This window comes from Paralichthys olivaceus, chromosome 5 (genome assembly GCF_024713975.1).
Source record: "Paralichthys olivaceus isolate ysfri-2021 chromosome 5, ASM2471397v2, whole genome shotgun sequence".
Lineage (NCBI taxonomy): Eukaryota > Metazoa > Chordata > Actinopteri > Pleuronectiformes > Paralichthyidae > Paralichthys > Paralichthys olivaceus.
In genome coordinates, this window is record NC_091097.1 from 13,348,289 (window position 1) to 13,369,020 (window position 20,732).

At 42.8% G+C, this 20,732-nt stretch overlaps 2 protein-coding genes across 2 annotated transcripts; both read right to left on the reverse strand.

The window, feature by feature from the left end:
* Nucleotides 1-462: 462 nt before the first annotated feature.
* Nucleotides 463-10,464, reverse strand: ccnf (cyclin F). The gene is made up of 17 exons (XM_020101878.2): nt 10,171-10,464; nt 9,256-9,407; nt 8,976-9,082; nt 8,811-8,878; nt 8,434-8,630; nt 7,874-7,927; nt 7,371-7,475; nt 7,039-7,116; nt 6,574-6,728; nt 6,047-6,211; nt 5,772-5,895; nt 5,475-5,655; nt 5,220-5,307; nt 3,541-3,640; nt 3,295-3,428; nt 2,662-2,840; nt 463-2,322 (listed from the first exon to the last, which is right to left on the reverse strand). Exons 1-17 carry the CDS (start codon nt 10,181-10,183, stop codon nt 1,868-1,870), a joined length of 2,355 nt encoding a protein of 784 aa, XP_019957437.1. The 5' UTR covers nt 10,184-10,464; the 3' UTR covers nt 463-1,867.
* Nucleotides 10,465-15,146: 4,682 nt separating this feature from the next.
* Nucleotides 15,147-20,716, reverse strand: LOC138407776 (uncharacterized). The gene is made up of 2 exons (XM_069525248.1): nt 18,309-20,716; nt 15,147-18,170 (listed from the first exon to the last, which is right to left on the reverse strand). Exons 1-2 carry the CDS (start codon nt 18,377-18,379, stop codon nt 17,705-17,707), a joined length of 537 nt encoding a protein of 178 aa, XP_069381349.1. The 5' UTR covers nt 18,380-20,716; the 3' UTR covers nt 15,147-17,704.
* Between the last annotated feature and the right edge of the window lie 16 nt (nt 20,717-20,732).

Below are 20,732 nucleotides of genomic sequence, written 5' to 3' on the forward strand. Positions count from 1 at the left end.
TTTGGATGTTAGCTATTTTCGTATATATATATATATATATATATAAACTGAACTGTACTATATATGTACTATATATATATATATATATATATATATATAGTACAGTTCAGTCAATAAACTTTTCTCTACTAAACACCACTTCCCAAGCATTGTGCATTGCTTTAGAGATCAAGTCTCTCACACCTTGTTGCCTGTTCCAGACGAAGCCTTGAACAACTTGAACTCAGCTTTTAAATACAATCACACAACAAGTATGTTTTCCACTAGCCTTACTTTTAAAAAGCAATAAGTATAAGTTTAAGGGAAAAAATGCTTGTTTGGTAGAATCACAGCAAACTACAATACGTTAACAAGATTCTTATGACCAAACTCAATCTCACTTCCTGTAATCAGGAAACAATTCGGAGTCGATTAAATGAAACTGTGTGGTGGTCAATGCATGTAAAATGAAACAGAAGAAACTTGCATGATGGCTTTTTTTATTTGGACTTAATACAAAAATGACATTCACATCACAGATCTAAAGAGGAAATACTGTGTTGTAGAAAATCGAGGTTCACATAGAAAACTGCCTTTTTGGAATGAAGCGATAACAATTTCAAGTAATAGTGGCATATTCTTCTTTTTATACATATTGTACTATGTACATTTATAAAACACAGGCGATAACCAGTATTGAGCAACAGTTTAAAATGTATTTAGTAGGTCATAATCACTGACACAATGTGTACTCTGCCATCGAGTTAGAATTTTCCTTTAGTGTCTGAACTTCCATCTCTTTCGAATGAGCCAAGTCCAATCCATTAAAAATATATTTTACTTTTTATATTGATTGTTCAAGCTTAAAAATAGTAACATTTCATTGTGTTGCTCCCCTTCGGTTATGATAAAAGTGCTAAACCTAGTTCAACTCATCAGCACATAAAGAGTTTCATATTTCATCGGGTGCCTCTATACATCTGAGCTGAAGAGTAGACTGCAGCACCAAATACACCAAACACTTAGTAGAATACTCATTCAGATGGTGATTCCTGGCTCGTTCCATTACCGGCACATTCTACTGAACATATAGTGCGTCAGTATTTCCATAGTTAACATCTTTACATTGGTCTGGTGTTCCTGACGACGTTGCTATGCCGTTACGGTAATATTGTTTCAAAATATTAATAACAGCATATCAGGTGTATTTGTACAAGACTACAGAAGATGCAGACGACTAAAAGACTAATTTCACAGCTGTTTCTTTTTAAGTAGATGCCCCTGAAAACACAAATGACACCACCACAGTACCTTTGGCAAACACATGTAGAACTTAGTACAAAACTGAACAAGTATTAATACAGTAACATTTTCAGATACAGACATTTTCATCAACAAAGACGATGACAGAGTTGTCGCTTATTGATGGCTTTCACCAAATACGACACACTATTTTCCTAACAGTGCATACCAGAGACTATGATAACCAAAACCGTCACAATGACATGACAGCTAGGCTTTCCAAAACATGATTTCAACAATGAAAACTTTCCCCAAACAAGTCTGTGATGTGACATGTTTTGAGGTTTGTTGCAGAAGGCTGTAAAACAAAAATAGCAACCAATGTACCAGAGTCCTGAGGAAAATGAAGATATGTTCCAGTGGTTTAAGAGCTGACTGTGAGTCTAGGTTCATGGGAGGTATTTGAATGACTGTAAACAAGGAAATGAAATGTATTGTAAAAGAACAGCAAGTTTCTAGGTAATTCATATAATTATTTTCCCTTACTTGTCTTGAACTCAAAATGTCTAGGTCTTCGCACAGCTGACAGACTGAGGATCCACGTCGAGAACTAAAGGAAAGTGCTGGAGGATAAAATAACCACTGGTTATAGGCTCAGAAACCCCACACTGTTAGAATACCTGTCCTCTTCCCTGTTGTCATCCTCTTCCCTTTCTATCTCGCCTCCACTATGAGCCGCAGAGTTCTTCCTCTTCACTTGTTTGCTGGACGTGCCCCGGGGCCTCTGCATGGGCACCAAAAGATGGAAGCCTGGTTGGGCGTTGGCAGAGGCTGCACCCAGAGAAGACATATAGGTCTTAAATGTGCAAGGCACGAGGGAGGAGGAGGAGCAGGTGGATGAGGGGCTAACACTCTGGACAGAGGAGTATCCTGAACTGTGAAGGTCTATAGAGGAGGTGAGGGGTTCCTGGCCTTGGGAATCTGTTTTCACCTCCTTTTCCACTTCACAGAAACTGTCTTCATCACTGGAAAGGGCTCTGCAGTGCTCGAGGTTTTCTTCTGTGTCAGTCAGAGGGAGCAGTTTGATGGATATCATTGAACCTAATGGATTAGATAAGGTTTCAGTTTATGAAAGTGAGTCATTCTGATAAAATTTTAGACAGTAATTAAGTCTGTGCAGCTACTGTCATTCATCCAAATTTATTCATAATGCCTGTGTATAGTTAAGGCTTAAATTTATGAACTAGCTTACTATGCTGGACAACTGCTGAGTCATCCTTTGTCGCATACTACCAGAGGACTGACTCATGCATTCATCCCCTCTAGGTATGGATTACGTCATTTATATACTTTACAGAAGAACACCTTTGAGAATTTACTGGTAATCACACATCAATAAATGTGGGCAGCCAGTTCCTACTCTTTTTTTTCAACACTCACAATCACCATCTTTCTCCCCCTCGCCTTCTTCCTCCTGGTCCCCCTCATAACCCGAACAGGAAGTGTCCAAGCTCCAGTCCAGAATGTCGCCGACCAGTGTCTCCTCCTGACTGGACAGCTCAGCCGTGGGCGTGGCCACAAAGCTGGCTCTGTGGGTCTGCATGCCGTCATCGCGTCTCCTTGGGAGAGAGTGGACAAGCAGCGGGTTACAGTGAGTCACTGGAGTCTCACAGATGGCACGAACAAACACCTTCTGGACAAGACGCCTCACAAGTGCATTTGTCACAGAGCACAGGAGACTCAGCACGGAGAGAGAACTGCTAAAGGAGCAAGAGGAGACGTGGGGGCAGGGGACACTTTTCAGTTAGATAGTGAGTAGCTTTTAGCCTTAAACAGTAAAAGCCCAGTAAGGCTGCGTGCCCACAACAGGATAATATAATCAAACATAATCATAAAATATTTAATGACAAACATAAAATATCCTCTGGGTCATCAGGTGCACTGCATTATTGATCAAGTGTAGTGTCATCGCTTTCCTCCATTGTGTATTCCTTTGCATCAACATTTAGACCATGTTTTCTTGTCTTTATACACCACTCAGCTCTAATGGGTTGTAATGGGGAACCAACTTACCTCTTGCTGGTGCTGGACGGAGAGGCAAGGAAGGTGTGGATATCTGCTGGTTGACCAGTCGGGCTGGGAGGCTCCATCTGAGGCTCCACCTCAGGGATCTCCAGGATCTGACACAGTTCTTTATAATCCATCATCTTGTGAAGGCCATAAAATAAAATGAATAACCAATTACATTCACATAAGCAATTGGAGACTAACAGTGCCACAATTTTAGATTTTCCTATGCCTGTTAGAGAATAAAAGTACCTTTTCTTTGCTGATGTGCTGGTAGACTTCATCTTCAAATCGTTGCTTGACTCCAGTCAGAGACACGTGTCTGTAATCTTTGGGGACATCTGGACTGAAACTGAGGAGGGAAAGAGAGTGGCAGAAAAAGAGAAAATGACTGAGTTTGATCCACTTTGCTTCCTGCATATCTATAATCAACTCTTAGAAGCAAATCTTGTTACTTGTCCATTTGGGGATTAGTTTGTCGATACAACGCTCACCTATCAAAGTGACTCACCCTGAGGCACGTTTCTGTGACTCAGTTGGAGATTTACTGACAAACACACACACTCACACACACTCACAGACACACACAGACACACACAGACACACACAGACACACACAGACACACACAGTAAGTTGAATCAATGAGTAATAATCAATACTTCTTCAAAGAAGTCTGAGCATTTGTTTCTGTTCTTGTGTTGTTTCCACGTTGGAAACCATAGATTATTAAACAGAGCTGAAGTCATCACTGGACCAAGTTTCAGTAATAAACACCAGGCTTATGACATGACCATTGAAAAATTGCAACATTGTTGTGAAAGGCTTCAGTTATGTGATTACAGAATCAGATTTTCAACACGCCAAACAAGACTGCTTTCAAATACCAGATGTGGAATTTGCATTGCTGTACAAGGGTATTCCCAAACCTGGCTTTTAAAAATGTCCCAATTAAATCGTTTTCCCTTTTTTTTCATGGTTTAAACTTTTTTATATGAATAAATATTTGTTCTTTTTAAAGAAACTTTACTTTGTGCTTCATTTAATAGTGACTGTGGTTAATTTTATTATGTGCAATGTGCTGTGGGTTTTGGGGGAAAGTAGAGGGAATATACACAATAGAAATGTGTAGCCGGTGATTATGCTTAATGAGTTGTTCTCTGTGTATTCTTTGAAAGGGGTACAAGCAGTGTTGAACCGTTTTCGCAGCACACTTTCATCCTTTGTATTTAGGGCAAGAACCTACACACAGAATCAATGTAAAATAAAGGGGAGGGCATAACAATGTTCCTAAGCAACAATGAGCCAATAGTTCATCTGCAGGGGTTCAACCTCCACTTCAGTACACACAGTTAATGGACCTGTAATTTACAGCAAACACACAGTACAAGTCAACAGCTCCTTTGTATGTTCAGAGATTGTTGTTTGGTCTAAAACTATGCATAGTATAAATGTGCATAGTCTGTGTTTAACACTATTCAGCTTTTAGAAAGCTAGATAATGCTATAGATTAGCAGCAAGTTTGCTTCCTATGACGTCCAATATGAGAAACATAATGCACCAATCAGACCCAATTAAATGTGTAGCAACACAGACTGCACCGATTCAACAGATACATTTTGAAAACTGATTTCTGTGGTCGCTGTGAAACTAGTTTGTTTTGGGCCAAAATTCAAATGTGTTTTGCAAGAGCATATATCATTTCTACCTTTTCTTTCCCAAGGTCATGGTAACACCAATGTAATTCTTGTACCTGATCTAATCATGGCTGATCACTTGAATTCATGTTAAAGAAATGGTTTGAGTGCTCGTTCTGTGAAGTTTCACACATGTCTCTATGTGAATGTCTTGACCTGGTAGACTGGGTGAGATTGGAGGGATAAAGGAGGAGGATTAGAAAATAAATTGCTTGCACACGATGTGAGAAACTCACCACTTGACATAGAGCAGCACAGCAAGAGAGACAAGGTCATGCTTGGTGAAGCCTGTGTAGTCAGCCAACTGGCCAGGCCAGACTGGAGCTGCAGAGAGGAAGACCATAGACAATGTTAAAGTGAAAATAAACTTTAGACTTAACTTAAGTTGTAAATTTGCTTTGTTTTTGCATTATGTGACAGTGTTTAAATAGTGACTCTATGCCACTTTTCAATCTGGCAGGTTGTACATGTGTGTCAGTGAGTGTTATTACCGTAGTGATGTAGTGCTCGTGTAAGAAGGAGTGCAGCACAGGCCAGTTTGGCGGGTTGTGGTGTGGCGAGAGCAGAGTAGAGCAGAGACAGCTCACAGATGTAGCTGAAGAGGTGAGTGGTTCTCCTCTCCAGGGGGAGCAGAGACAGGAGCACCTCCCCATAGTCCAGCAGTGTGGGGCTCTATAGGAAATGAAATTGTTCAAATTATAGACTCTTCAAAAGAGATGCTTTGGCAGGAAAATAGACCTCTGAAGAACACACAAATATTGCATTAGAGTTTAATTTGTTGTACTCACTCTGATCTTTCCCTCCAGCACAGAGATGACCTCTCCCATCATTCGAACCAGGTCCTCATATTTGTAGGTGTTGTCAGTGAGCCAAACAGCCTCACGTATGGTCAGGATTTCTTTACTCATGTAGCTGTAAGAACAACAAACAAATGGTGTCATAAAAGCCCAAACAATTATTATAATCTCCAACGAAATTGCATTAATTAAACTCAAAATACACATCTGGATAGTCATCACCACAACAATAATTACAAGATGGACATGAGAAGGGATATTCTCACCGTGTACAAACTACCATGCAGGCGATGCCTAATAACTGAAGGCGAGCCTTCGGGACAGAGCGGAGAGCCAAGTAGCGGTCCACACATCCCACTGTGACATGAAGTGTCAGGCTGGAGAAATCCTTCATGGTGGTCACCTCCACGAGCCAGTCCACCAGGATGTACCTACAGAGGCAGAAAGAGACATGCATATGCAATAATTTGAAGACATTTGTCAAGAGTCTTGTGTTTTAAGATTATCTGAGGTCAAAACTAACTGCAAACCCCTATAAGTATTTAATATTATAAATCAGTTATGATGGCCGAATCATCGTGTTGCTGGCTTAGAGGGAAAGGGTTTCCTTTTATTTACTGAGAAACCTTGTGCTAGTGTACTATTTCATCTACTTATTGGTAACTTCATTAAAGACATGCAAGATGATCCAAACAGAGTGAGTCATCACAATGACTCATAGGACAATTTAATTGTTTGCAGATATTATTCACAAACAGACTTTGATCATGGCACCGTTTCTGTTCCTGTCTACCTCATGGTGTCCTTGATGCCTCGTCGGAGGATGCCCTGAGAGCAGCGCTGTGATGCCAGATTAGACGAATTAAAGAGCTGGGCCACCAAGTCAGAGCAGGCCTTTGCCTCCAAACCCAGCGGGTTCCCACTGCTGCACACTTTGGCCAAGGAAAACTGGGGAAAAAAAGACATGTTTCAGTATTTCAAACGGGTTTAAAGTGGCTTGATAGCTGCTTGAATTGATTAAAATCTTAAAATCACAAGAACAAGGTTGAGTACAGCCATTGTTTGCTACTTTGATTACAGAGCCTGTGACAATGATGAATCACAGTTTTTGTGAATCTATGATGCAGCAACAGCTTTTCAAGGCTGAGGAGGCAAAAACTGTCAGGACCTCTTAACTCTGCATAATAGTGCTTCACTGAGAACATCTTATCCAGTCCTGTTTTACTGTACTGCCCTTAGACACAAATCTGTTACACACCTGTGCCTCCCAGCATCCTTTGCCAGCATAGTCCCTGAGGGTTCGGACACACTGGAGGTACCGGCCTGGATCTGCCATCTGAAATTCAAAAATGAGAAACCTATTTCATCATCTGCTTTTGGCCACATTTGTCAAATGAAAATCCTGAAAAGGCTTTTACCGGGTATTCAATAAAACATTTATTAGTTTAGTGAAACCATAACCATTTTTATTTTAATACAAGTTTCAAATACTATAGACAAATGTTTGAAATGGAAAAAGGTTCAATCAATAAGGTCAATTTTTCTAAGAGTGTGTCTGAGAAGAATACTAAAGAGGAGATTAAGACTCACAGCTGATTTACGGTTGTGTTCCCACAACAGGTAGGAGCTCTGAAGACAGCCAGCCTGCGAAGACTCCTCCAGCATAGATATGGCATCTGAGTGTTTTTCATCCCCCTGAAAAATGTTAAAAGGATACCAGATTAAAGATCTAGCATGTCAGACTAAATGTTTTGATCCTGCACATTTAACAAGTCTCACATTTTCTCAACTACAAATGAATCTGTCAAGATCCTGGAAAACAAATAAGGGTTCCATTTAAGCTGCGTGAAATCATTTGTCGCACTTAAAAGACAAAGCTCACCAGAGTGTACGAGGAAATCAACAGGGAATCTAGGGCAACAGTTGTGTAATATGATGACTGGACAAAAAACTCTTCACTTTTCTACATCTAAAAAACTAGTCGGAAAGTCCTGTGTGACAGCAGCACAAAGCTCTGATCTTTGATGAGAGGCTGATAGAAACTGGACTGACCACACCCAGACAATCAGATACAGTCTCGCTTTCATACTCACTTCAAACAGCTGCAAAACTCTCGCCAAACAGTGCAATAAGGGGCCCCTCTTCTCCTGTAGAGACAAGAGAAAAAACATGAACAATTTGAAATTCTTCAACAGATTAATATCTTCTTCATGTGATCATTAGATCAGTTACGACATCGATCATTTCATAGAAATGGGGAAAGTTAAGTCTGCTGAATTTAGATCAAGGCAGTTTTTTATACCAATTAAAAGCAATGAGAGTCCATCACCATTGTTTAGAGCTCAATTTGGATCTGTGACAAAACCCAAAAAGAATCTGAAAACAGGGTTTGTCGGCAGAACTCTTAGAGAAAGAGCAGGGAGAGAATTTTATTTGAATGGTCAGAAGAAAGAAAGCATCAGAAAAATGTTCCTTTGGGTTACAGTTATTTATTCTAATTACTGCATACTCTTGTGGCTACTGGCGTCAAACTCATTTTAATTTGACACAAAAGTAAATAGAAGGAACATCATTCCTGTTTTCCAATTATTGATACATGCCCAACAAAAATCTATGTTCGTCTGCCCTTTAAACTGGCAGAAGCAAAACTTACTATGTTGGTGTCACACTCAGCCTTGAGACGGTCAAACACCACGGCCTTGCAGCAGCTGCCGGTGGGCGACCATGGAGGACGGATGAACAACCAGATGAAGGGATCAGCTGTGGGAGGGCACAGGCTCTCTGCCAGGCTGAAGAAGTGGGACGCCTTACGACCACACACATCTGCTCGGCCCTCATCACTCAGCAATGCTGGTGGAGAGAAAGAAGGCACGAGTGAGGAGCTGTGATCACCCTACTTTTCAGCAAGAGGGTTTTAGATCTAATATCATTTGACCTTTATTTCAACCGGGATCATCTTGCAAGGTATTACATAAACATAGGAAAAGAAGGAAATGGTTGAATTTGGACATTGTTGAGTGTGGAACTTACGTCCTTCATTGTACAAATACGCAATGCCTAGTTTCACAGCAGCTTCAAAATTCCCTTTTTCAGCAGCTCTGAAGGAAGAGAAAAAAAATTATATTAAAAAAGGTAATTCAGAAGAAATATATTGGTGAGTTTTATTATTCTTCAATTTGATGGAATTGACTGTACCTTTCAAATAGCCACAAGGTATTAGGGGAGGGCCATGTGTCCCTGAAACTGACCCTGGCCCAGACACTGGAGTGGTTGTCAACAATATCCCGCAGTTGGGAGTGAACCTGTGGCAGAAGAAGACAATTAGTTCTTGAACACAGAAGACTTAATGATCCATTAGGTCAAGTGGTCACAAGATGTGGAACCAGGACAAATCTGGGATGCCAAGACACACACACAAACACGCACGCTAGAGGTTGTGTAGGAGTGTTAAAGTGTGTGCAGTCTGTTTACTCACCGCTCTGACCGACAGCAGGTCCTCGGCAGAGAGGCACTGGAGCACACAGAGGAGGACCTCCTCAGGCAGAGACAGCAAAGTCAGGGCTGGAGTTCGCTTACGGACCCGCTTCCGTGCCGGAACCGAGTAGCATTTTGAACAACGGCAGTGGACTGGTGCAAGAGGGAGGAACATTAGGTGTTAGACAATTCATGTATCATAACAGGCAGTTAGATAAGGACAGTTGAAGTGGACACACACAAATCACCCAAAAGCATTTCACATCTACGTGCAGGGCTGGAAAACTAATTCTCACATTGGTGTCAAACTAATATTTGCAGTTCATCTAAAGCAGGCAAGTGGTGAGTAAGCAGATAATAAGGCACAGCGAGGTGAAGGTTGTGGCTCCACATTCAAAATGACTGCTCCAGACAAACCCTCTGCTTGGAAGTGATCATGTATAAATTGGTGGATAGGTGAAAGACACATAACTTCATATCAGATATTAATGTGGGTGGTGATATCTTCTTAATGTCGGTGAGCTGAGCATCTGACAGGGAGAAGTCAAACCGAGTGAGCGCCCAAATTTCCCTCCTGTGGTTCGAACCCTCGCGTTAAGTCACCCCCGGACTGTGATCAAGATCAGCTTCCAACGCTCGTGTCTCATCCCCGCAAACCTTTAACGTGACATCGCACGAGGCGTTTAATGCGAATACACCCAACATGAACGCGTTTAAAACTGCGTTAACTTCAGGAGGGATCTGCGGCTACTTCGGTTAGCGTCAGTGCAGGCTAGCAGCTAGTTGCCGAAGCTAACTCTAGTCATGCTAGAATGTTTTAGCGCTAGCTCACGAACACACATCACACACACGAAGCATGTTTAATAGTGGTGGTGGTGGTGGGGGTGTAAAGTTAAAGTCGATTGAAGCTACTTACCGCCCGCTTTCATTTCAAGTGCAGTGGAGTCTCCTCGAGCAGCGACGCCTGGAACGTTAGCTGGAACAAACGAGGAGCTATTTAAACGTCGATGCTAAAGTTAATATCACACTTTAACAGACTCGTGCGTGACTCCGGGGTGTATTGTGCTGCGGTGCGGTGCGGTGCGGCGCCGTGCGGTGCGGTGCGGCTCCGGGTCTCTGCTGTGAGAACAAGTTGGTTAATATCGGAGCGGAAAGTTTCTTCTTGCTAGAATTCAAATGCTCGCACGCTTACTCACTAGTTGGACCCGCCCCCGCTGCTGCTCTAGCACCGCCCGCGCTCACGGTTTAAACGCCACATTCAATCTGATTAGTCGAGCGAACTGACGCCCACCGGCTGTCCCGTTGCCCTGCGATTGGTCGGCGCGGGGAGCCGCGGCAGCGATTGGTCAGATTTTATAAACTGTGAAAAGTCGAGAGGTCATTGGACAATATGACCGCATTTCGAAGTACGCGCTCGCCAAGGGAAGGCGTGCGATTGGTTGACCCGGTTATGAAGCGCGTGCGAGGGAGCCACCCATTTTATTGCGGATTGTGGGAGGTGTAGTTGAGCAGGAAGTGCGTGTTTAAAGGTACCACGTTTAAAGGGACACGCGCACAATCAGATCAACACCAGTACAACTACAGCATCGAACAAGAGAAAGAACTTTGAAATCTAACTTGTATTTATTTAGCCCATATTCACAAATCACTAGTTTTCTCATTGTGCTCAACAAAGTGCGACATCTTCTGTTCTCAACCCTCAACAAGAGTCAACTACCAAGAAAAACTTCTAACAGGGGAATAAAAACATAGAAACTTCAGAGAGAGACACATGTGAGGGATCCCTCTCCCAGGGCAGACAGAAGTGCAATAGATGCTGCGTGTAACTGAGAACATCAACAAAATAAATTTGCATATACCAACTTGGCAATAAACCCAAATTCTGAGTCTGATTCTACTATTACATGTTTATTGTTTTAAATAATTGATGTAAGTGAGTTATGTCTCATCCCCTGGAGCTCAATTGTAAATAAGCTTTAATCTTATTTCATTATGTGTAATTATCTGTGAAAATAAATTGCATAAGATCTTGTCACTGAAACCCAGAGCTCATCCCACCCCAGCACCTATTACCATGTTATGTCTTCAAAATCAAAAATGATGGTTCAATTTTAAAAAATCACGTCACCTTTTTATTTTGTAACATATTTGTCTTGTCAATAGAGAAACCTCAACATAGCAGTATCAGTTCAGCACAAATTCAGAAAGAATTAGAAATAAAGAAAATTCTGCTGAATGCACATCAATATTTGCAGAAAAGATATAGAAGCAAGGCAGTATATGTTCAATTGCTACCATGGGATGCACATATGTTAATAAAAACGATGTATGTGAGGGAAAACACACACACACACACACAACACACACACACACTAATCCATCAATATGTGTGTGAGCATGCAGAGGGGTAAAGAATAAAGCAACAGATTGGTTCCTTTCTTTGACACAGCTGTCGTTGAGTAAATTACATTATGATTTAGACTATAGCATTGGATCCCCAGTGTGAGAGAATAGACCACCGCTCACTCTGCTGAATAGTGTCCTCTTAATTGCTGGTCTTTAGGAGAGGGTCATGAAGGAGCTGAGTAAACCACCATAGGTAATCATTAATCCTTTTCAGACCATCTATTGATCAACTGCTCTCCCAATCACATCATCACCTACAAGAGCAATAATGGGAAACATTACATCCACCTTTCAATATAGGGCAAGTCAATTCAGAGATTCGGGCCTTTTCTTCTTCTACAACGTAGACGTGTGATGGTGAATAAAGAAAATCAATTTTCTGCTGTTTTTCTCTGCACCAAGTGAGGCATGTGTTTCTTGCTGTATGTCATACTAGGATTGTTGTATGATCAAATCATCTCGTAACCGGGTGACCTCAGATGGGGCAGGGGGGCTGTGACATCCTCAACTCGAGTGCAGTCACTGTTTCCATAGAAACCTCCCAACCAACCTCAACCATTTTGTCAGTAAAACACAAAGGGTCCAGTAATGGCTATAAGGGAAAACAGATTGGTTGGTGGGTTTAACCTAAATTAAAGCTGTACTGAGCGCAAAAAAACTGTGAAATCTGAGTCTAAAGTATTTCATTGCCAAGCATCCAATATTTTACTGATGGGATGTGTCGTTATAAAGCCTCCCACAGGAAGTCATTGAGTTTGTTTTGAGAAGTAGATGAGAGATTGATGACTTCCCGCCTGACCAGTTTACTTCATAACAACTGCCTCTGATGTGGGAATGTATTAATTAATGAAACAGACAGCAGAGCACACTATAAATAGTTCTGATTTGACAGCCATGAATCACAAGGGTTCAAATCTAGTCATGAATCAATTAATTGTGGTCTAAATGTTAGAAATAACATTATAAACGACTAAATTTCACAGGGAGAAAGAAGAAACATGACAGTATAAATAAAAGATAGTCAAACAAGAATTTAAAAGATAAGGAAGAAAGAGTGATATCACAAGAAAAATGTTATAGAAAAATGTACTAAAAGATTGTTTTTTTTACTTGATTGTTTTATTTTGTATTTTATCATTTGCTGTCTTTGACTTTAAATGGCATTGTATGATTTTGCCACTTGTTGTGATATTATGATGCACAGCCTACTATCTTAAACCAGTTTTACTCAGTGGAGCTCAAACCTCCGCCAACAGTCACCTTATGAAACCACATTTAAATTCACTAGATCCATATTTTTATGTGGATCTGCACCAAACAAAACACACTCATAAATATTAGTCCCCTAATCATCTCTGATTTTTTCCCCCTCAAGATCCATGAATTATTCTCTGAGAAAACAGCGAAACAGATCCTATCTCACAATGTGAGATCCAAAGTGTAATGGTTCTTCTTGACTTATCCCACACCCTTCATTTTCATGAAAATTCTTCCAGTAGATTTTGTGTGTATTCCTGCAAACTAAGGCTACATTCAGACTGCAAAAACTGAAACAGGTCGTATGCATGTGACCTTGACTCTGGAGCAACAGTCGTCACAACACCGCACAGGCTGGAGTCGCTCTGTCGATACAAACATGGCAGACAGCAGCAGCGGAGGTTGTAAGTGGGGAACAGTGAGAGGTGTTAGACTTTATATTATATATATATTTAAGGGTTCAAGCTGATATCTAAAGAAGGACAAGGCTTTGTGGTTGAAGACTAATGAGCTCTCATGTCCATAAAATATATGTTTTGAGAGTTTTCATCAAGGTCCCTTTTTACTGGTAAAACATGTGCACATCAGATTAAGTGATGACTGAAACACTGATATGTGAGATTGAAAGAAACAGAGTGACAGCAGATGAAAAATTACTAGAACACGGGAAGTGACGGGGCTGTTCAGTGTGTTACACCTTTTCATCTCAGTAGTTTTTACTAATATACCAGTGTTGTGACTGTTCTTAATTTCCTTTTGTTTGTAATTGAATTTGACTGTCCAGCCAGACAAGTGTAAATCCTGTCAACACCTGCCTCCAAAACAGCTGTTTTAGTTAACAGTGACTCCATCTTACAATAAATGTTTCATTAGGAGCCAACAGCAGGCAGTGGCTAATCAAACACGTAGGCTGAGCCGTCTTTTACACAGATGCTATTGATCAGGAATTTGAATAAAAAAATAAATCCAGTCATCAGTCAACCACACTGCAGATGGTTTGAATCCAAACCTAATGAGGTCATGTTTTTCTGCTTTTGGAACTGATGCCGGTTTGGTATTATAATATTAAAAAGGCAAAATAGAGCTGAATGCTTGTGACTGAAGCCAAGTCCTAGAGACTGAGAGGCGGATGAGTTGCTCCCATCTGGTTTCCTGTAAATCTCTGCTGACCCCAGCAATCCAACTGTCCACTTCCATCCCATCTGCACTTTACCCCGCTGGCCTCCCCGCCCTTCATCCAGACCCGAGCACTGTTCTCTCCACACCCACAGCGGTTTCCCAGCACAGTTACCCGTCAGCGAAGAAAAGTGTTTCTAAACATAAAACAAACTGGTGAACTGAATTGTTTTTCCAGTCGCACAAACCTCTGATGCAGAATATCTTTATCCTTTGTGCCAGTAGGGGGTGACATTCCTTCTGCTTGGTAGCTACCAGTCTGTTTATCATAACAACCAAAGCATCCCACACGTCTCTGACCAAGTCATCCAAGCTGGCAGGGCAACACATGGCAATGTGTCTATATACAGCATCGAAATTTCAAGCACAGGGGAAGCTCAGGTGGTCTTGTCCACCAAGTTAATGTTCAATGTTAATGGTAGTACAGTGACAATCATGATACAAATCTGCCATTCAAAATAAGAGTCAAACAGTGTTAGTCTATCTGTACTGTCTCCTGTATTTTTAGCCAGATGGAGGTTTTTCCAGGTCTGCCGAGACAAAGAATTTTGCAGCTACTCCCAAAGTAAAGTAGTTACAAACATCACAGACTGAGGTGTTCACTTAACATTTATTTAATACAACAGTTAAAATTTACACGTAAGTAGAAATATTACAGTACAAATATAAAATAGTCATATATACAGCACCAAATATTAGAGGGCACACAAACCGACGTGTTTCATGTCACCCACTAGCGTGACAAACAGCATAGGCAAGACAACATGGGTGTCTACAGGGTGAGGGACATATTTCCCCCGCAGCACAGAGGTAGATTTTCCCTTTTATATTTTTCAGAAGGCAGAAGGGAAATCACTTCACATCTCTAACAAATAAAAAATATCTGGTCACGTGCCATCAATTTTTTGTGATGAAACAGTGGCACAAAAAAATAACTGGTACAATTATGCAACCACAATGTACTACATGTGTACATATACATGTGACAATTGCATTGATACTCGAGCCAAAGCAAAAGTGTGTGTTTCTCCCTTGTCTTGTTTTTTTGCCGGCTCCTTTTCTCACTCTTGTTTGTTCTCTTGGCCGTTGGATCACTGGGCTACAAAACATCTCTGAGGGAAAAAAAACACCACACGCACAGCTCTAACAGAGGCAATATTACCTAAAGACAGAGGAGCAGTCACATCCACAGCTCTTCTGTCTACCTTCTTAAACACTTCACATTATTGATCTTGTTAATAGAGAAGTGACACTGCCTCATCATTGTAATAATCGAATGTAATGTATGAGGCTTCTGTCGGATCTCACCACACTGAGCTAAAAGACAAACTGATTTATACTCTTTATAAGCATTTCCTTTGACGTCTACACTAATAAAAGTACTTACAAATACAGGCCAATCTATTTTATATCTTTTTTGATCCTATAGAGAAAGCCTCAATGAGGCCTTACTTCACATCCAGCATTATCACATGAAACTGATCTGTTCAGGATGGTTGACCCCAGTTTAACGACAGGGATGACTCCCTGCTCCCAGTGAAAAGAACGGCCCCCCTGGTCTAAACAACAACCTCGTTATTTCTTCCTTCTCCCCAATGATTATACAGAGATAGGCTGACGATAAGCATACAGCAGGTCATAAGTGCACTCTAAAAAAAGGTGTGAGAGTGGACTGCTCAATTGCATGTCTATTGAAGCAAGCAGGCAATTGCAGCCTTATAATTGCCAAGCTGGCCTTCATGACAGTCTTTGGCATGTGTGTTAACTGCTACCTCTGAATGCATAGACACTTTTTACACGACAACAAGCGCCACCAGTCTGGTGGTCAGAATCAATGCAACAGTGATCGATCATAATTCTCAAGAGTGTGAGCACAGTCCTTCACATGGAGACTACAGGCACTGACTCCTCTCAGTCTCTAGACATTCTGTACATCGCACCGTCTCCGTCCATGATTTGCATCCACACATTACATTATTACATTCACTGACAGAAACCAGAATGTTTACGACAAGAATAAAATGCCATTGTGTGTCTCATCCTGTGAGAGCGCGCGTCAAGCGAGAGCACCTATTCACAGATGGGGAGCCGAGCGCAGCTACATTCAACGCCTCTCTCTGAAAGAATGCGTAGGAAAGGGAAACCCCCAGAGTCACTGAGAGTACAGACGAGTATTCAAAGGGGAGTAAAAGGCTTGTAGTATATCTTTAGACTGAGGGATTTGCACCTGACTCAATTAATTATGATCAATTTTCTTTGGCGCAGAGAGAAAAAAAACAAATGACAGTGGGGCTTACAAGTGTAAGTGTGTGCCATCATTTCTGTTTCAAAAGGCAATAGACATATCCTCCTGGGCTATATCATGATGGAGATATGAGATGAATTAAAGAATAAATTGGGGATGGAGTAAATGGGATGGATGGGGAGAGCGCTGTTGGGGTAAAGAGAGACAGTGGGAAAATTCTCAGGAGTTCAGATGGAAAAAGGGAAATGCGACAAAGCCTTTTTCCATGAGTGCTTGCTCAAGGCACTAAGCGGGAGGGGCCATATGGGAGCAGGATCAGTCAAAGTGTCCCTACAGTGGCATGTCCCCTCGGGCAGTGTCCTTCAATAATCCTTGTCTGCCCTATGTGGAGTTGGGGTGCCCCACGTAGACACAAGCCTGGCAGGAGGGCAAACAGTCACTCAGTGCCACACACATGTAGAGCTGAAGCTACAAAAGGCCTTTCAGAGTATGTTACTTTAATAAAAGTTTCTCTTGCTTGGCATGGACGTGGCCATTATTGTGCAAATATTTGGTTTCCTTCGCAGTGAGGTTCGAGGTCCAACAGTGTTTCAGTTCAACAGAATCTTTACTTGAGCCACTAGGTCCTCCGGCCTCTCCAGCTCATCGTCCACGCAGATGCCACCAAGATCCTGCTGGACTCAAGTTCCACTCTCCCATTGCGTAAAAAAAGCCCCAACACATTGCTGCGGTGTCACAGGACGAGTGAATGACGCTGGCCCCTGACGCGGGTGCGCTGCTCTTTCGGCTGGGTATCAAGTTGCCGTCTTTGGCCCACTTCTGGCCTCTTGGAGAGTCACCTGTCCTCGCCCGAGGAATGTTGTGACTGACGTGCCTAGTGACGCCAGCACTGACTCCAGCAGCAGCTCTGCATAGCGTGTTGGGTGTCGGCGCGAGCTCCCACTGTGACTGCTACCGCATATGTGAGTAAGGATCGCAAGGGCCATGTATCTGTGTGTGTAAATATGCCTGCAGTGTGCAGTGCATATTTGTGTGTGTCTCCTCTGAGGTTGTTTTGACACTGGACACCTGCTGTCTGATGATAAAAGAGCGTGTGAGGCATTGGTGATCCCTCATTGATCCAGAATGGTCCAAACCTTACAGACTAAACAGATCTGCAGCGCCCTGTCTATCTGTCCTTCCACTTTGAATGATTTCTCAGTCCAACTTCTCTCCAGTATGAGCTGAGCCAAACTCTGTAAAAAGGAATAGAGGGGATTTGTGACAGGGTGGAGGTGAAGTGGCTGCTTCTCTAGCCAACCCATGAGCTCCCAGCCCTGGGTATGTCTCTGCTTTCGTGCTCCTATAACTGTTTTCCCCATGAGCTTCACAGGGGACACTGCTCAGAGGTGAATGACCCTCCTTCTTTCTTTTTCCTCCTCTTTCTCTTATGGACAGTCCAACAGGCAGTGGCCATCAGCAACAACAGAAGACCCATGACAAGTAGCACCACAGACACCACTTTGGTCTGAGGCAGGTCATTATAGGTGTATGTCACCCCCGTTCCTGCTATACCAATCACCAAAGAGATGATTCCAAAGGGAAAGATGCAGCGGTACCAGGACTTCTCCATGCCTCCAGTGGCCTGCGACAGACGCTCCAGAGAGGACAGCACATCCGGAACTTTGGCACCATCGCCCTCCAGGGCCTGACTGTCCTGCCCAGAGCCAGTCTGGGGCTGAGGTTGGCATGCCAGGTGGCCCGTTGTACAGCCCATCTCTCTGTGGGCTGGTAAATCCTGAGACCCAGCAGCAGCGTTGGCCTCTTGGATCCCGTCTGTACTCTGCTCTGGCCTGGAGAAGCAGACAGAGATAGAGAAAGGCAGAGAGAGACAGAGTGGAGGAGAAGGAGGTCTACGTGAAACCGGAGAAATGACTGGAGCGGGAATGGCTGGAGCGTGTCAGATGAAGTCAGCACGGAAATCCACTCACACTTTCCCCTTCTCTCCCTCCCTCTCTGGCTGATTCTCTGTACACTGCCTGTTGGCTCTCTGGCAGCACATTGTACACTCTGCTGAATGTAGTGATGGGGGATATATAAAGGACCAGAGGGGGTGGAGCTTGGGAAGAAAAATGGGGAAGTCCAAGCGCTCCGATTGGTCTTCTTCTGTGTGACGTCCAACACTGAAGCAGGGAGAATAGAGGTTGATCAAAGGGGTTGATGAAGCACAGGAAGGGGGAGGGGAGTAAAATGCTCCCTCTTGTCTTCATCTCCTCATCACTGCCTCTCAATTGCTTTTTTTTGTTTTCCTCCTGTATACCCCCCCGCACACACACACACACACACACACACACACACACACACACACACACACACACACACACACACACACACACACACACACACACACACACAGACCACAGAAACCTGCTGCTTCCTCGAAGTGAGGGGACAAAGGGGATCCCTCGATATTTCAGATCGGAACGCTGTTTTTCCTGTTAATTCAATGAGAGGAAGAGGCATCTCACCCTACACTGCAACTTCACATGTGTCACCTCCATATGGCAATTATACAGGAACTGTTGCACCCCATCAAGTCAACAGAAACAGAAATCCTCGGACCACCCACACACTTTTGACGTGCACACACTGAAGATGCTGTTTTGTATAGGAGCCTATTGCATATACACTGTAATAAAAGTGTAAATACACTAATGAGCATCCCCCCCTATGTGACAGAAAGACACTCGTGTAAAAATACACAAATGTCAAACATACATTTCCCACCCACACACACTCTGCTGGTGCTAGTCCTTTCTGAATGGAAGGCAACCTAGTTAATCCCCCCGTATGATCGAAGTGAATCAATCCAGAAAGCTCTCTCTCCCTGAACTCACTAATCTTACGCCTCTACATCTGAAAAGACACAATGGGGAAAGATAAAGGTGTGTACACAGCTGAATGTCTATGTTTTTATCTTCAGGCATTAACAGATTTACTATCACAACAATTTATATTTTTTCTCACAAAGCTTATTCGTACATAGAAAATTGTTTACGGTTTTTAACACCGACATGACTTCATTTTGGCAACAGGTTTTTTCCCTAATGATAAAGTGAAAGGATTGTTCCTCTACAATGGCCACAAGGCACACATTACCATATCAAGAGCTAACTAATGTTCTCATTTAAATGCCCAACATGCCTCCGTCAGCACAGGACAAGTGCTCTTTAGTAAGATTTTGCCTCGACAGAAAAGACAACTTGACAGAGGAAACTGGCTTAGAGCGGCTGAGAGGTGGTGGGATTAAAAAAAAAAATCAAATCAAATAAACCGTAGTCTAACCGATGATCACATTGACTTTTATGATCTCTCAGTCAGTAACAGAGCTGTAGATGAGCAAAAGAGGGAAAGTGAGGAATGTGTTTGTGAAGGTTTGAAAAGAGAAAAGAGATGTTAGGGCACATTATACATGAGAGAAGTGGATTCTTGGAAGCACTGTTCTGTTTCTGTGGATTTGTACTTTGAGTCCAGTGTTTGTGGTGAAAAAAGAAGGGAGGTCTGTGTATGAGAAAGCAGAGCGTTTTCATTGTTTGACATACAGTAGCACTGTCATGGAAAAGAAAGCTTCTCCCACGGAAAGTAGAGTTTCTGCCGAACTGCCATGAAGTGACAAAAGGAGGCGTGGGAAAATGGGACAGAGGCATGAGACATGGGTAACCTGGGCAGGGCCAGGCCATGGGGGTGGGAGTGTAAAAGCTCTGTTGGTGACAGCCAGATCCAGGCAGAAGCTGATGTATGCAGGTCACAGGAAGGATGAGTTGCGTAGACGCTACTCCCGCTGGGACCTGTGTGTAGTGTTGACGTGATCTCATGGATGCATCTCTGCCTCCTTTACTCTGCTCACATACACTGATCCAAGACTGCAGGGACATACAGTCCTGTAGGAAATGGCTGCAATCCACCAATGGTGAAACAGAGATGGAGGCATTGCGAAGACACATAAGCCTGGAGCAGTTGTTTGAATTATTGTCCTCCTGCTGTTTGAGGCACAGACAATGGCAGGCTGAAATAGTCTTTTTTTTAATATTATCTGCTTTTTATTCCTCTCCTCAGGGAAACAGGCCATTTCTATCTTGCAGCATGCAGAGAGCCAGGCCCCTGTGCGCATTGTCTCTGTGAGTCAAACAGCTTTTGGTGTGTGTGTGTGTGTCCCTGCGTTTGTGCGTTTGCACACGAGGGCTGGTGCAGCAGGGCTCCAACACCCACGTCCTGCTGTGTGAACCCAGCGCCACCTGTCGCCCAGTCTGCACAAATCCGTGCCATCCACACGTCATCTGTGGGCACGAGTCTTTTTCGGCCTCTCCAAGCCCTGCCGCATCTCACATACACCCTCGCATCACACCATTACCAAT